Source organism: Pelodiscus sinensis, chromosome 10 (genome assembly GCF_049634645.1).
Source record: "Pelodiscus sinensis isolate JC-2024 chromosome 10, ASM4963464v1, whole genome shotgun sequence".
Lineage (NCBI taxonomy): Eukaryota > Metazoa > Chordata > Testudines > Trionychidae > Pelodiscus > Pelodiscus sinensis.
This window is the reverse complement of record NC_134720.1, coordinates 395,764-411,952: the sequence shown is the minus strand read 5'-3', so window position 1 is coordinate 411,952 and position 16,189 is coordinate 395,764. Positions and strand designations below refer to the sequence as shown.

Sequence of the window (16,189 nt, the reverse complement as noted above, 5' to 3'; positions counted from 1 at the left end):
AACCCCCCCCAGCCCTGCCACTGAGCTACTGGAACCCCCCCAGCCCTCGCATGGAGAGCCTGGAACCCCCCCCCCCCCAGCCCTGCCACTGAGATACTGGAACCCCCCCCTCCCAGCCCTGGCACAGAGATACTGGAACCCCCCTCAGCCCTGGCACAGAGAGCCTGGAACCCCCCTCAGCCCTGCCACTGAGCTACTGGAGCCCCCCCCCCCCCAGCCCTGGCACAGAGAGCCTGGAACCCCCCCCAGGCACGGCGCCCCTGGAACACAGGCGCCCCCAGCGCACTCCGCCTGGTCCCGCCCCCGCGGCTGGCGGGAGGCGGAGCCGCGGGCGGGCGCTGCTTGGCGGGCTCGGGGCGGACGCTCCCGCGCTGTGCGGGGCTGGGGCGCGTGGCCATGGCCTGCAGGCGCGGGGCGCTGGTGGTGCTGGAGGGGGCGGACCGCAGCGGCAAGAGCACGCAGGCCCGCCGGCTGGTGGAGGCGCTGCGGGGCGCCGGGCAGCGCGCCGAGCTCCTGCGCTTCCCGGGTACGGGGTCCCCGCGCCGCGCCCGCCGGGGGTCGCTGGGGGTCCCGGAGGATGAGCCCAGGGTGCTGCCCCCCCCCCCCGCGTACTTGCCAGTTCGGGGGCCGGTCATCCGAAAGGCGCGTCTGTGCACACCCAGGGCGTTCCCCCCCCGGGAGCCCTCCCCTTTCACCGGGGGGGGGGCACTGACCCGCTGAGGGGTGTAGCCCTGGTGCCCCAGCTGCATTGCCAGGGCGTGTTGCACGGTCCCTCGCTGGTCACAGTGAGGCCGGGCATGGGAACGTGGCTGCACTAGGAAGGACAGGATGCCACACAAGGCTCTTCTGCCCTCTTGGTCCATTTACTCCTCTCTGTCTCTCTGATATTTACTCTGCCCTTCAGGCTGAGATTCTGCTTCCTACATCAGGGCACGCCCTGGTTTTGAATTTGTTTACAGTGCAACTTTGCATAGCAGTTTTCAAAAATCAGACTGTTGGATTGTCATAGTAGTGGCACATATGTCCAAGCATGCCTGGTTTTAGCTTGGGTTTAAAGTATTTGTTCAGTTGCATTTGTGTAAGGGGTTAATCTTAAAGTCCTATTGCATGGTAACTGGACCAAGAGACTGCATGACTCACCCCATTTGTTCTTGCACTCTCTCTTACAGACAGAACAACAGACATTGGGAAGCTAATTAGCTCCTACTTGGAGAACAAGAATAATCTGGAGGACCACACAGTGCATCTGCTTTTCTCTGCTAACCGCTGGGAACAAGTGTAACTATACCTCTGTTTGAGTTGTGATGGAGCGTGTACAGCTTTGAGTCCACACTCTAGGGCACCCACCTTTATCCAGCTCCTATGGCTCAAGGTGTAACCTGGTTGATTTAGGTCTCGCAACCCTTTCCCAGTTCCTAAGCTTCTAGGTGAAAGGCATCTGCCCGTACCCAGTTCCTGGGGCGCTCACTGTAATATCCTTAACCTCTGCTTAACCTCTATTTATTAACAATCCCCAAACCAGAATGCATGCCCTCGCTATACAATGCTCACTACTCCCACACAGGCAGACAAACTTTTCCTGATGATCAGTCACACTCAGGTCATCTGGGAACTCCAGGTCCTGCACAGTGTAATTAGCAGGGTATTCAGGTCTGGCAGCTCTGATCTTGGGGCTGTGGAGTTGATTCTAAAGAACTTTACAAAACAGTATTTCCTTAACCAATCCTAGCCCATTATGAAACATGTTTAACCATCATACCCCACCAAGTAGCTGATTTATACCTAGCAAAATTAATTATGTAAACACACAGAAGCCATACAGATAACCAATGGAAAAATAGGGATCCTAAAGGCAAAACAATAATGAAGCAGAAATTTCACACCCAAGCTGTTAAGTGACTCCTTGTCAGATAAAATGCTGTCAAAGTTTTCTTTAAACATCTTAAGAGCTTCCTTATCTGGTAAGGTGGGTACTGTTAGGAGAGGTGCCTATTAAATTGCTTTGATAGAATTTAAAAAGAATGTGAAGATGTGACATTCTGCTTGTGTTTTGGCTGCTGCTATCCTAATATGGTTGCAGAATAAAGCCTTTTTACATGAGGTTTTAAGAGACTCATCACACTGTGAGTGAACATGTGACCTTGTAATCTCTTGACATCTGAGTGAAAAGCTCTACTATAAGTAAGTGCATTTGGAAGTCTCCTCCGCTGAGTACCACAGAGCCATCTCATTGCGAAGTGACCAGCGTTCTTTGCTTACGGGGAGCGCGGAACAGAATTCAGAGGGCCTTAGGTTAGAGCTGAGGTGTACTGAAGCATGTTAGCATTATCTTGAGGGAGATTCTCAGAGCATGGAGAGACTGTGGGTGACAGAGTTTAAAAACAAAAATCGTACTCAGGTGTCAAACTCCTGTAACCCAGACAGTTGCTGGAGATCACTATAGCGAAGTGCATCAACTAAGTGAAAATAGCCCACCTGCTATGTCCTTTTTACAGAACGTGTTGTATTTCTGCCTGGGCTCAATGGCACATGTATTTTCTTATTGTTGTTCAGGCCCTTGATTAAAGAAAAGTTAAATCAAGGCATCACTCTAGTGGTGGACAGATACGCCTTTTCCGGAGTGGCCTTCACAAGTGCCAAAGAGGTGAGTGAATGAACAGAGAGGCAGAGTCTGTGTCTCATTGGGAGGGCATTCCAGGGAATGGTACCAGTTAGGTGTATGGGGATGAAATTGATTTGTACAGTTATACTCTTCCAATGGAGATGAGCAGTTTGAAGTCTGGAAGCTCATGCAGAATAGTGAGAGGGGTGAAAAAAACAGTCATGGCTTGAAATCAAGGCAGGAGCGGTTAAGCCTACAGGTCAGGACGGATCCCTTCCCTCGCAATGAGTGACATGCAGAAAAAGCACATTTGGCCCATATTTATAAAATAGGTATCTAGAACTAGGCTGCACCTGCAACGTCCAAATGAATGGTTTGATTTTCTGAGCATCGTAACAGTCAGTTCTGCTGATATGAATAAATGCAATATTTCCCCGAGTTCCACCCATCTGACAGTACTTTGAATGAGCAAGGACAGTCCAGGAATTGAACTACTAAAACGCATCTCAACAGAGGACCATTATACTGACGACTTCTTTGTTTTGGCTCCCACCTGCGGGCTATGTGTTGAGCCCTGGGTAAACCCAAACTGCACCACGGGCTGCATGCGGCCCATGTGTTGAGGAGCCCTGCATTAAAGCAAGGGCACGTGAGGTGAGCGGTGTGCTGACTGCACACACTACTGGTTGGGAGAACTGTGCGCTCCCTCTACATTCACTCAACGCGCGGTTATGCTGTAGTCGGCACACCCCACAGATTCTAGGTATGCAGTAGCAGTTAGCAAAACCATCCTATCCTGGGAGACGGTCTCAGTTAGGACAGCCTTGTGGCCCACTCACTAGCCTCGGCTGCCCGTCAGTGTTAAGTATTTGGGGTGCCTTTTCTAGTACCCGTACGTGGGCTAGTCTCAGTTGGCAAAAGCTGGCACGGCCCCTCAAAGTCAATGGAGCTACATTGATTTACAGCAGCGGAGACTCTGGTCCACCTGTCAGTCGTTCTTCAGTAGCTGTTCATTACACCCAAGTCCTTTTCCCTGCTGGTCTCTTTTGGAGCTGCCTTTTCTCATTTTCATTGATTTGGTTCTTCTGCCTCCTATTTGTTTCCTTGGGCAGAATTTTTCCATGGATTGGTGCAAACAGCCTGATGTAGGGCTTCCAAAGCCAGATTTGATCGTGTTTCTTCGACTGAGTGTGTTGGAGGCAGCACAGCGAGGGGACTTTGGAAACGAACGCTATGAATGCAGCGCCTTCCAGGAGAAAGTTCTACAGAATTACCAGCAATTGATGAAGGACAAGACTTTAAACTGGAAGGTAAGGGAATAACTGCCCAAGAGAGCGCTAGATGAGCCAGTGAATTAAAACGAGGCATCTCAAGGTTTAGTCCTTTGGAGCCCCCTTTGAGGAAGAGTTGTTCTAGAATGTCAGGGGTTCTCCAACCCTTCTAATCAAACGGTGAAGACAAAACTGCTGCAGTGTAGCAGTCACAGGCAGATGCCATCTTGGTCTCCTATTATCAGGATGGAGGAAATGCAGCTCCTCATTTGAATGACTGGAACAAAGATCTATTAAGCTTGATATAAAATTAGGTCAAGAAAGCAAGTGAGCGTGTCAGCCTATAGTAAACCACTGTTAATTAACCACATACTTTAAAATGCAGATTTTATGGACAACTGCCTTGAAACCCTGACTTCCCATTCTTGCGGAGGATGACCCGCATTTTCTTGGTCTGGATCTACTGTTCAGTGAGAGTTGCAATCTCACGTGTCAGCAAAATGTCTGGTTTTGCAGCTCAGCAACTGAGCCCAGAACAGAGACGGACATAGTGCCAGGTGTTCCTCAAATGGCTCCTGACAGCCCCACTCAGTAGTCTTATAATATGTAAGCTGATCGAGGTATTACAGTGATCACTGGGTAGAATAATGGTAGCCACTCCCAGAGGCCTGTTCACAGTCATTTCATAGACTTACAATCAAGCTGAATACTCTCAAATGATAAACACACTGAGGAAATTGCAATCGTGGATGAGGTGAAGATGAGGCTGAATCAGCTATTGCATATTATTCACTGGGCTTGACTCTCAACTCATCTGTTAAGCCTGGATTTAGTGACCTGAGAATTCGTTACCTGCCTGTTTCCATCTCCACCGTTGTCCTGTCCTGTATTAGGTCATTTATAAAGAAACAAAAGCTGCATCTCTTGGAACAGTTCCTTAGCTGTTCACTTCGTTCTGCTCATTGTCTAAACGAAGCCCTGGCAACATGCTGGCCTTACCAATTGCCATAGGTTTGTAGCAACGACTGAGCAGCAACTTGCATGAAAAATCATCAGCTTATTTAAAACTCAGCTGTTTTTCTCCAAACTCTGCAAAGCCCCCATAGTTTCCTGGCTTAGCGACGGCCTGAAAGATCTCAGTTTAATAGATACGAATTCTAACCGACATAGATTGGTGTTTCGCTTGACAGTAAGGTTCCTTTATTTGACTACCTGCTTGTTTAACTTGTTTCTGTAAAGAGACGCTCTAAGGCAGCGGTTCCCAAACTTTTCGGCATCAGGCCCCCCCTTTTTGATTTTTGAGAAACCTCACCCCCCCCCAAATAGCAGCAGAACTTGGGGTGGGATTGACGGGGTGGGGGGAGTGGTGTGTGGCTGGGTCACCTCGCACCCCCCAGGAATTTCTTCATGCCCCCCAGTTTGGGAACCCATGCGCTAAGGGAATCTCCTGCAACAGGGCAGTGCATGGAAGAGGGGCTAAGATAGGTTGGTACGTCCCAGTTTTGCGCCCTCTAGTGGGGAACAGATGGAAATAAGTCCAAGATAGTCAGTGACTTCTCCTTTCTAAACACTTCGCTGTTTTATTATCTTCGCTAATGAAAGTCTTGGGCACTGAGAGGTTTTAAATGCAATTTCTTTTACTTTGGAAACAGATAGTTGATGCTTCGAAGAGCATTGAAGAGTTGCACAACGAAATTAAGTCTTTCACTGAGGCGGCCATGCAGGAGGTTCAGAATAAGCCCATAGGAGAACTCTGGAAATAGCATTGGCAGTGACTCCACACTCTTCCTGCAGCATGTTCTGCTCCTGATCTGATTGGAAGAACTGGCATCTCAGATCTGCACACCGACTACTTCACCTTGCAGAGCACAGTTTAGATCGCAGAATATTGTTTTTATAGACCAAAAGTACCCTGAAGATCTTTTCTTGTATCTAACTCCTCCTCTGCCATTTGGCTCTTGTAAGCCATCTTCTGATGTATTTTATAAATGCAGACTTTCTTTGTAAATCTTCCTGTAATCCAGGCACAAGCCTTGTGCTGGAGCAGTGACAAATGGTATGAAACAAGGAATTGTAAGGAGCTGTTGTTTAATTAGCAGGATGAGTTATGATAATGGGACTTGATGGGGGGTGGTAGGGTTGCAAATCAAGAAAAGGGGTTTTCTCTTTCTACTTAGAGAACTGTTATCTTAGAGAATCATGCCCATGAGACTCCTCAACCCATAACTTATTTAACATGCCAACTTCAAATCTTAATTCATGGAAGTCTTGCTAATAAATTACTGCCTTTTATTGCAACAGCACCAAGGATTTACTTAAATAGGCTGGTTAAAGAGGGCAGTGCCACCTCCTAGGTGATGGGTGCCATTAAGAACTTTGGGGAGATATATTGCTATAGCCTGGGACTGATTTGAAAGGTGATCTGCAGACTGAATCCAGAGCAAGCTTTAAACTGAATTGAGTTCCCCAGCATACCCCCGGCCCCATGCCACACTTCGAGAGGGTTTTGTCTTTCTTGACTCTCAGCTCCTTGTTGGCCAATGCCAGATTCCATGCTGCTACTTCTAGAATAGCATCTTCTGTGTTCTTACATCAAGCAAGAGGCTTGACTGGATGTAAAATTGAAATGTTGGCAGGATTTTAGTTTTTGTATCTGTAGGTTGCTTTTAAAAAAATCTGCCAGTCAGCTCTGATATTTTATGCTGCATTTCTATTAGCTAACTGTTGGCTTTGACACATTAGTGCTCAACAGCTCACCTTGCTTGACATAGTAATAGAAATGTAGCCGTGTTAGTCTGGTGTACTTGCTTGACATGAGAGGTCACTACTGCTGCTCTCCCTTATATCTGCTGCTAAAGAGTTCCCGTCTGCCAGCTGGCAATGAGGGTTGAATTCCTTGGCCCAGCAGACTAAAACTTGATGGCCAGATTTGTAAGCTTAAATGAGGCTATGCTGACGAGATCCAACACTATCGAAAATGGGGAAAATCCTGTTGTACTGGAACTATTTCTTTTAAGTATGAGCCTATTGCAGACTTCTCCTTTAGAGATCTGGTAAACAGAATTTAATTTAGTTTGTGGCATTATTGAGAGAGTAACTGCTGGAGTAACTTACTCTTGAGTGAGGAGGGCCTTTGTGGCTGAGGTACAGGACTGGGAAGCAGAGACCTAAGTTCCCAGCCCTTCTGCAAATTTAATGTGACCTCAAGTGTGTTACTTTATTGGTCTCTGCCTTTTGTTCCCTGTCTACAAACCGGGAGTGATACTTCCTTAGCCTGGCCAGGCTATGCTGAGGATGAGTTTATGGAAAGCTGGGTAGGGACTCATACTGCGGTGATGGGCCCATGGCAACAGTCATATATAGCACTGTTGTCCTTTTCCTAACAAATATGGACCAGTAAACATCTGACACTAATGGTAGTAAGTATTTCAATATAACAGAAGGTGTATCTGTTGTCACTTAGAAGCTGCCTGTTAAATGGCCTGGTTGCAGCATGTGGAAGTAGAGGACACTGCGGATGTACAGTTGTACCCCACAGCTGCGCTTGTCTAGCAGGTTCTCTTAGCTGGCTTTTAAAGGAACAATATCAAATTGAAATTTTGATTTCACAAAGAGCAAAAATGTCAGTAGCAGCACTGGCCTCTGCCAGTTTTTTCTGGTTGGACAGTTGTCAGAAATGCTCTATTCTATAAAGGACCAAAACAAAAGGGTGGGAGTCAAAACACTACACCAACCTAGCTGAGAAAGCCAATTCCATCCCTCGTTTCTAGTGGCCTGATTCCACGTCACAACCGATGAAAAGATTCAGATGCTGACCGGTATCCTTTTTAAAGGGAATAGCAGCTCTGCTATTGTCATTGGAAAGAAAATAGTCCTCTTTAGGCTTCAAATATCCCCCCAGATAGGTGGGGCACTTCACACGTGACTAGCTTAGACACTTCCTATTAAGTTATCTTTGTAGGCATGAGGACTAGCAACCTAATTTTTCTAAATGAAAACATGTTAGAACAGTTTCATAGATGCACCCATGGGATCCCACTGTAGCTGGCAGTAGTCTAGCTCTGCTGCTGGTACTGCAAGTTAGCAGCCTGGCAGGTGTGCATGTCAGAGCAGTTTAAAGGTACATTGATGGGTCATTATTTTGTCTATACCTTGGATGCTTTCATCTGTCCCCTATTAAACTATCCGCATTTAACACTCAGCAGAGGATGGTGAATTTGCCACCAACTTGTTTCCACGCAAGCACTAACAGTCCAAGTCCAGGCCCTGTGTTCTTATGGGAGCTTGCACTGCCTTTGGGAGGCGGAGCCTGGCATTGGCATTGCAGTAAGGGAAGATAATTCTGAAGTTGAGGAGAGCACGCTACTGTCTCATCTCCCCCACCCTAAAAATATTCTAAGCAAGAATCCAGGAAACGGTTCCTTTATCTTCAGTCTGACAAGGATTCAAGCCATCTGGGCCAGGCCACGATGTTTGAGGCATGGCTCCTTAGCTCAGGCCCAGCTACACTTCCAAGCATCCTGGGTGGACTAGCAGACACCCTTTGCACCACTTGGATTCTCTTGACAGGTTAGCCCCATCCACCTTCACCACCCAACGCATGGTTAAGACGAGATGCCGTAGAGCTGCTTCAGGAGAGTTTCCATACTATGAGCATCTCTGGACAAGGAGTGAGGGGTAAAAACGCCTCCCCCCTTCCCTGACAGCTTGGGCTCTGCAGCAGAAACCAGCACACCCCCAAAGATTTTCAGTTTGTTTATTCAGATACAAATTGAAAGCCATTGATGAACGGAGCACAGCCCCACTTCCTCCATCTCCCCTCTCCTTTCACATTAATGCAAGAGATGAGGAGGAACAGCAGCAGAGAGAAAGCAGCAAGTAACGTAGTGACAGAAGCCGCCTGGCACTCTAAGAGACTAGGGGCAGATAACTAGATGGGGCCAGTCAGTCTGGTCAGGGAGGGAATCATTTCCGGCCAGCTGTCGCCACCTTCGGGGCACAAAGGCATCAGCTCACAAGTGCTGCTGCTCGCTAAAGGGAAACGCTTTGCACACGTGGAACTGCCAGCTGCAGGGGCCTTGCAGAAAGCAGATTTCAGTATCTGTAGGGTGGCCCGCCTCAGGGCGGCTCGCAGACCGTTTTCTGTCCCACCTGCCCAGCCTCTGACACCCAGGGGCTCGGGACGCCCGTCCTGCCCGTCAGCCATCCATGGTCCTGTCCTCCATGAATCCGTCTGGCTCCTTTGAGCCCTGTTTGCACTGAACAGCTATTACAGGCCACAGGCAAGCCCCTGTGCAGTGACAAAGGAACTCCAAGGGCTCCAGTGCAATTATGTTTGATGCTTAACAATTAACTTTGAGGCTGCCATTTTTCCTGATATTTGGGATGATCATTTAAAATGGATGTCTCTGGACTAGCCTCTGCCGTGTGCACTTGCTGCATGGACGGTCGCAGAGAAAGCTGCAAAACAGGATGAAATGGAACCACGCAGCTATGAAATCAATGCTATGTCCCCTTACATTTCAGGGGCCCTTGTACAGCGTTTAGAAAGCAGGGAGTCCACCAGGAGCAGTAGCTAGTGACTATGCTGCACAGGATGCTTTGTGGTGGTTTTATGGTACCAAGAGCTGTTAGCTTAAGGAGTAATTTACAGGTGAAACGTCACTTACCAACACCAGGCAGCCTCTAGAGTCAGAAGAGGGTTAGGGACGAGAAGGGGCATGGGAGAATCAGCCGTCATCTGCTCCCCCCCCCCCCCGCCTCCACCACTTCTACTGAAAGTGAGATCAGGCTCACACTTTGAACATCTCAGCCTCTCAAGGCTGCTCTAGTGAAGACATCTCCCTGCTGTGTTCATCAACCCATCTTTTTGCAGAGCCTTGATGACCCTTCCAGTGAGACTAGAGCCCTTCCCAGACGTCCTTTTCCTTCCTTCCTCCTTTTACTCGCACAGGGATTCTCCTCCCTTTTGGCTGTCAGTTCCAGACCGTGGCGATCACCATGAGGCTTTCCGTGTAGAGGAAGTGCCTGCGTCATTCCTGGCCACACATCAGATACACCTGCGAGAAGGCTGCCCTTCATCAGAGCCTGCAGCTTCCGGGAGCGGTGAGAAAACAGGCAGCACCGTGTGTGTGTGAGAGCACTGCAACTTCTGTAAAGCATGAGCAGCAGCATGGGGCCTAGTACTATGGAAAACACGACCATCCAGGCAAGTAGCTCACGTAGTTCTGGGCTGGGCACTCGTGTGGGGCATGTCTGGGATTCATTTACATGGCCCAGGTCAGCCAGAAGGAGGAAAGCTGTGGGAGGAACTAGAGGCTTTGCCCCCGTCCCCGGCAGAAGGGTGGCTCCGATTAAATAGTGCTGGGTGTAGTCCTAAGGGTCTAGCTCTCTGGGGGGTTCTGCTGTTACTCCGGTCAGACCAGCACAGCTGCTGCTGTAACAAACCAACCTTTGACATTCTGGGCACCACTGCATCCACTTTCTGCCCAGGCGTGGCACTGAGAAATCCTGACTGGCCACTGAAGCCTTAACCGTGACTTGTTTCTTGATCCCAATGCAGACAGTGCACAGATTGCTGGGATGGATGGGAGGCAGGGATGTCAGCAAGCACCTATGAAAACCAGTAGGGGCCGAGGCACTCGAAGGAACTTCCTCCCCCCGCCCACGTCCCCCACACACCACAGCTGTGCAGAGTCAGTTTCTATCTATTTTCAAAGAGACAAGATTTCAAAGTCTTCATCCTCTGAGTCAAAGAATCTTTCCAGTCTGTCTGCATCAGAAGAGTCTGAAAGACACAAGAGACAAACCTACCTCTGCAATTGCTGAGTCTCGGGTGGCTGAACACCACTTGTCCCTCTAAGAAGCTGTGTACAGAGGGCACGTTACCTCTGGAATGGGCCCCTTGCTTACCACAGATTTACCCCAAAGCCACAAGCTGCATCCCAGGCAGTTTGGGGGCGGCAGACGCCAATGGAAAGAAGCGGTGAGCATGACTGGCTGCGGGGCTCGGCGGGGGGAAGACGACAGCGCACACTCTAAGCGCGACAACAGTGGCCAATCCACATGACACTTCCACTATGGGTGGCACAGAGTGTATTAGCTCCCATCTCTCCTCGGCACTGGATTGCGCGTGCCTCAGCCTGCGTGTGGCACAACCCTGGGGGCACCATCTGGCAGCTGCATGTAGATGTGTCCATACACAGACGGACCCTCATTTACATTTATGGGTGTGTGCTACGCAGCACGTTCTGCTCCAAGAGAGGCTGGGTTCAGCCAGTCTTTGGAAAGAAAGCGGACTGGCACCCTCTTGCAGCTTCATGTGGACCACACCCCAGCCCCTGCCGCCGGCCCCGGGAGACGTCACGCATCCCCACCCGAGCAGAAAGAACATTTCCAGTGAATGCTGTTCTCGGGTGGCTTGTAACATCCAGGATAAAACTCCACCCACCAAGGGCAGAGGCAGACCCCCTATTGCATAGGTTCCTCAAGTCTGTTCCAATAGTGAACTTCCAGGGCTGTGGCTGTGCGGGAATGGCCAAATGACACACAGTCACTACGGCCGACTGTCTAGCTAAGGGCTGAGAAAGAACTAGAACAAACACTAAAAGGAGGAGGCTTCAAAGCAGCAAAAAGAAACATGCAAAACTCAGGAGTTAACGATCCACGATCAGACGCCTCTGAGCTCGTCTCTAGCCTCGGGCAGTGGAAGTCCTGCTGAGGAGCCTCCTGGCAGCAGGCAGGGACAGACGCACTGAATTTCTCCGACCGGCAGAGCTGGGGCGCATGCACCCCTGCAGCAGAGCACTCAGAGGACACGGCCCAACGAAGCAGGCCTATCACTAAACCCAGACAGGGACTGCGTGGCAGCTGCTGCTCCAGTGCACAGGCCAGCTCCCGCCCAGCCACGTCAGCACAAAGGCAAGGAATCACTCCCAGCCGTCGCCATCCCGTCTAGAGGAGTGCCCCGTCGTTCCAGTTGGCAGGGAGCAGAGAGCCCAGGGTACCGCGCAGATCCAACAGGAAGCGGAAGGGATAAGCCCACCGGGGGCTCCTGGCCTTACCTGGCGTGAGATTCAGAACGTCGGGGCTGGAGAAGTGCGAGGGCTGATGTTCTACCAGTTCAAACATGGGCAGGGCTCCTCTCAGCAGGGACAGCTGTGGAGCCAACAGAGGCAGCCTGTGAGCACAAACGTGCCCCCAGTCAAGGGGGGCGGGTCTGCCTGGGAGGTGAACAGATCTGACAAGCCACCTTCCTCTTCTCTAACTTGACACTCTGCTGCGTCCCACCCCCCGGGCAGGCAGGAGGGTGGCCGGGCCCAGGACAGAGAGAGGAGATCGGGGGTTTCCCTGCGACACCCTGGCCACGGCCCACCCGCCTCGTTCTCTGAGCAGCCTGCCACAGCGTCCCCAAGTGGCTGTCCGGTGCCTAGAGACCAGCCGGGAGCCGGACGTGCCAGCCTCCTGGGCGCTTTCAGCGGGGGCTGAGCTCGTCTGGGGTTGAATGAACTGGGGGTGCTCGACACCTGGCTGCCATGTGCCGGAGCGGCCCTTTCCCAGTGACGTGGCGGAGCACAAACCTTTCGGACTTGCTGGCACCAGTCATTAAAGTCCTCCTCCGTGTTGCAGAAAAAGCCCTGGAAAGAAACAGGGCACAGTCCTCATTGGCTTCCAGTACAGACAAAGCAGGGTGTGGCCGCGCCTCCCCACGCCCGGGAGCAGCGCCCAGCAGGTCTGTGACAGACACGCGGCGCGTGGGCCCAGCCGGTAGCAAGGGCGCGGCGCGGCGGGGCGGCGCTTTGGTCCTGCTAGCCACCCGCTCGAATTGCAAGTCAGCCTGCAGCACAAGCAGCTACTTCAGGGGCTGCTCTGGCCAATCCCCTCCAAAGCTGCGGCGCTCACTAGGGCCCGCCTGGAAGCGAGAGGGGGCCAGAGCCAGCCCAGCTGCGCGCACAGTTCAGACATTTCAAACGGGCACAGCTGTGCTGGGGTCCAGAGGCACCGACTTTCTCGTGTGTGTGGGGGCGGGAGGCCGGCTCTACCACAGGCCTGCCCCTACTGCACCCCCTTCCCCGGCACCTCCTGCATGACCTGTGGTGGTGTGCAGGAAGGGGGAGGGAGGAGCTGCGGGTGGGGGCTCACCACCCCCCACTTTCCCCCATAGCTGCTCTAGGGCTGGAGCGCCCCGGAGCCAGGGCCTGGGCCATGTACGTCACCCCAAGGCAGGAGGCAAAGCCAGACTTCAATTCAGAGACGGCAGAACCTATGCTCCCGGGGAGCTGGCAGCCTCGCTGGGCCCCCGGCAAGGTGGGGGTGGGCCTGGCTCCACACTTCTGAATGGGCAGCCAATCCTCAGCAGTGCCCAGACTGCAGCACAACCCTTCCCCCACCTGCCCAGAGCCCCGGCCCTTTTGAACCTCCAGGCTCTGGGGTAATTACTCCCTTTGCCCCTCCCCCTGAGCCCACCCACTCAGAGAAAAGCTAAGCGGGGGCGACCCAGAGGCAGACCCCTGGTTCAGGGGTTCCTCAAGTCTGTCCAGTGTTGGACTCTCAGGCTGTCACGCCTTCACGGCTGTGCAGGAATGGGGTGGGGCGGGGGCAGCTTCAGTGGCCTGGGTAATGCTCCGCAGAGCTAGCAGGCTGCTCCGGACACATGCAGACAGTCAGGGCACGAGAGGTAACCTCTCTCCAGGTCCCCGCCCTGTGAGTGCCCAGCCGGAGGAGTCCTGGGACGCACCACTGCGATGGACGGGTCGAGCTCGGCGATGCTCATGCGGCAGGGCGGGTGCTGGCAGTGGAAGCTCTCGTCAGGGATGCAGCCGCTGTCACTGGCGTCCACGGCAGGCTGCGTGGTGTGCGGGTCCAGGTAAACTAGCTCCTCGCCTACAGACACAAAGCGACAGCATGGGCACATCAGATAGCTAGCCCAGCCGCCCGCTCCCCGGCGTGGCCAGGCGTCTCAAGCCGGACTGGGCTGCTCCCCGGCGTGGCACCAGCGAGGCCGGCTGGTCACTCACCCACGTAGCCAATGAAGTAATGAGCACTGTTGGGCTTCCCGCCAATCACGCCCAGGGACTGCGGCATCATGAAGCAGTGCTGCAAAGCAAGAGAACGTGGGCAGCCGCGCAAGGGGTCACCGTCATGGGCACCTGCCGGGCTGCAGCGTGAGCCCCCAAGCAGCACAGCCAAGTGTAGGGGGTCGCTGCGCCACGGGGCCTCGACGGAACAAGGCTCAGAGGCGCAGCCCAGGAAGAAACGGGAGAAGAGACGAGACTGGACCCTGCCTGGTCCGGGCCCAAATTCCTCCAGCAACGGAGTGAAACTCTCCAGAGTCAATGACACTCCCCACGACTCAGCAGGGCCTGGGTTTGCCCTGGACCTGCAGCCGCCCCCAAGGGACCTACGTTGTTCCCATGCTCTTGGGCAAGGGATGGGGAAACAGCCTCCACCCTGCTGCGTCCAGGCACCAGTCAGAGACATCCCGCTCACACAGCCACGGGGCCAGCACCAGGGCTAGAGCACGTCAGCATGGGCCCTCTGAGCCTGCCAGCCCGGCCGTGCCGAGCCCTGCTGGAATCCCAGAGCTCTGCGCCTGGATCGTGGCACCCAGCTCTGACCCCGGCGCACAGCCCAGCCGAGCAGACTGGCAGCCTGGGCTGGGTTCAGACACCGGGAGGGGCTGAGAACAGACCGAGGCAAAATCCTCAGAAGCGCCTAAATCCCATTTTCAGGTGACTTCACGACTTGGGCTCTTAGGTCCCCCACTGCCAAGGAGACTTAGGCACCTAGACACTGTCTCTTGCAACGCACGAACATTCTTCCCTGGAACCAGACTGCCCTGGTGCGCAGGCCGCCAGCAGCGCCTACCTTTAACGTTTCAATGTAAGCCTCGTTGATGTCTGTGAGCCCGAGGCGAAGAGGGATCAGCAGCACCAATGGTTTCCATAGCGACCTGTCCGTAACCTCCGCTCCATCCGGGTACCCATTGTAGACCAGGTCTGGCCCTGCCCCAGGGAAGGCTGCCGCCCCAGCCCAGGAGACACTGGCCTTGCATAGCCTTCCTACAAAAGGGAGCGCGCGTCAGGAAAAGCAGCTAGCGGCTTCTCGTGCTGGCCGAGGACCTGACTCACCCAGCCTCCCACCGCTCACGGCCCAGCGACCGGCCGGCCGGGGTCCAGAGCGACGTCCTCTGCACAGAGCCCTTTCCCCGCCTCGCGTGCGCTGGGCAGAAGTCCACGCCCATGTGCATGTTCTGGAGGTAACTGTACATCCAGCCTTGCACCCAGAGCCCTTCCACGTGCCCCAAGTGTTCCCCGCTGGCTGGCTTGTGTCAGCTGGCTCGGACGCATGGCCCTGCAGCCTGCCGGGCAGGCATTCAGATTCAGGCTGGAGCCAGGGCTCTGGGAGTCCACGAGGAGGAGGGTCCCGGAGCCTCGTCCCCAGCCTGATCCCGAACATCTGCCTTGCAACGGTCCAGTCCCACAGCCCAGGCCAGCTGCCAGGGCTTTACTGCTGTGCAGACATCCCACAGGGCTCACTTGGGGTGCCAGGACAATAACAGCGCAATCCCCACACACTGACCCCGGGGGAGCTAGGGAGGGAGAAGGGAAGTGCCCTGGCTGAACACTGGAGGCCTCCATCTGCAATAAGACCCCACGGAGCACTCGGGAGCCACAAGGAGTCTACAGGGACCTCCCCATGGGACCTGTCTCCACACGCAGCACAGGCTTTCTGGCAAGGAGCCTTGCCACGCTCAGACTGGTCAGATGAAGAGTCCATGAGGGCTAAGGCTCCTTGAAGCAGAGCACAACACGTCTGCATCAGCGACGGAAACCCAGCACGAGTACTGCACAAACACCGATCCTCACAGCACACCTGTGAGCACTGCACATCCCCATTTTGCAGAAGAGGAAACTGAGGCTGTGAGTCTAACTAGGTTGCTGAAGACCACCCAGCAACTCAGCGCCAGATTTCCCCATTAGCTGGGAATTTCTGACCCCGATTCCAATTACCCTTCTCCAGGCCTTACGAATTCAATTGCCAAGTCTACCACTCCCTGGAAAACTGGTGTTACTTGGTAGTAAAGCGCTGCAGACTAAAGATGCAAATCAATCCGAAACGGTGGCCCAAAGAAGCTGCAGCCATGTACCTCCGAGGCGGATTATCGGGGCTTGAGTGGCACTGACAAAGGTGCCGGAGCGCAATCAGGTGTTTCGCATTTACAACTGGTGCAGCAAGCCCAGAGGTGCAGGGCTATGAACTGCCGGGGCTCAGCCTGGCGCAAATCAAACACTGCGGATGCAGTGAGCCATCCAGC

The 16,189-nt window shown here is 53.2% G+C and overlaps 2 protein-coding genes across 6 annotated transcripts in view; one reads left to right on the top strand and one right to left on the bottom strand.

The window, feature by feature from the left end:
* The first annotated feature begins 329 nt into the window (after positions 1–329).
* Positions 330–6,173, top strand: DTYMK (deoxythymidylate kinase). Its single transcript, XM_075937184.1, has 5 exons — positions 330–526; positions 1,170–1,278; positions 2,554–2,644; positions 3,715–3,912; positions 5,526–6,173. The coding sequence occupies exons 1-5, from the start codon at positions 397–399 to the stop codon at positions 5,634–5,636; spliced, it is 639 nt and encodes a 212-aa protein (XP_075793299.1). The 5' UTR covers positions 330–396; the 3' UTR covers positions 5,637–6,173.
* Positions 6,174–8,613: 2,440 nt separating this feature from the next.
* Positions 8,614–16,189, bottom strand: part of ATG4B (autophagy related 4B cysteine peptidase) — a 41,940-nt gene continuing 34,364 nt past the window's right edge. For all 5 annotated transcript variants that reach the window (XM_014569584.3, XM_075937173.1, XM_075937175.1 and 2 more), the window contains 6 exons: positions 14,740–14,933; positions 13,890–13,968; positions 13,610–13,755; positions 12,453–12,509; positions 11,937–12,030; positions 8,614–10,660 (listed from right to left, as the gene is read on the bottom strand). In XM_014569584.3, coding sequence (XP_014425070.2) covers positions 10,587–10,660; positions 11,937–12,030; positions 12,453–12,509; positions 13,610–13,755; positions 13,890–13,968; positions 14,740–14,933 — 644 coding nt within the window. In that variant the 3' untranslated portion in view covers positions 8,614–10,586. The remainder of the gene's footprint in view (positions 10,661–11,936; positions 12,031–12,452; positions 12,510–13,609; positions 13,756–13,889; positions 13,969–14,739; positions 14,934–16,189) is intronic.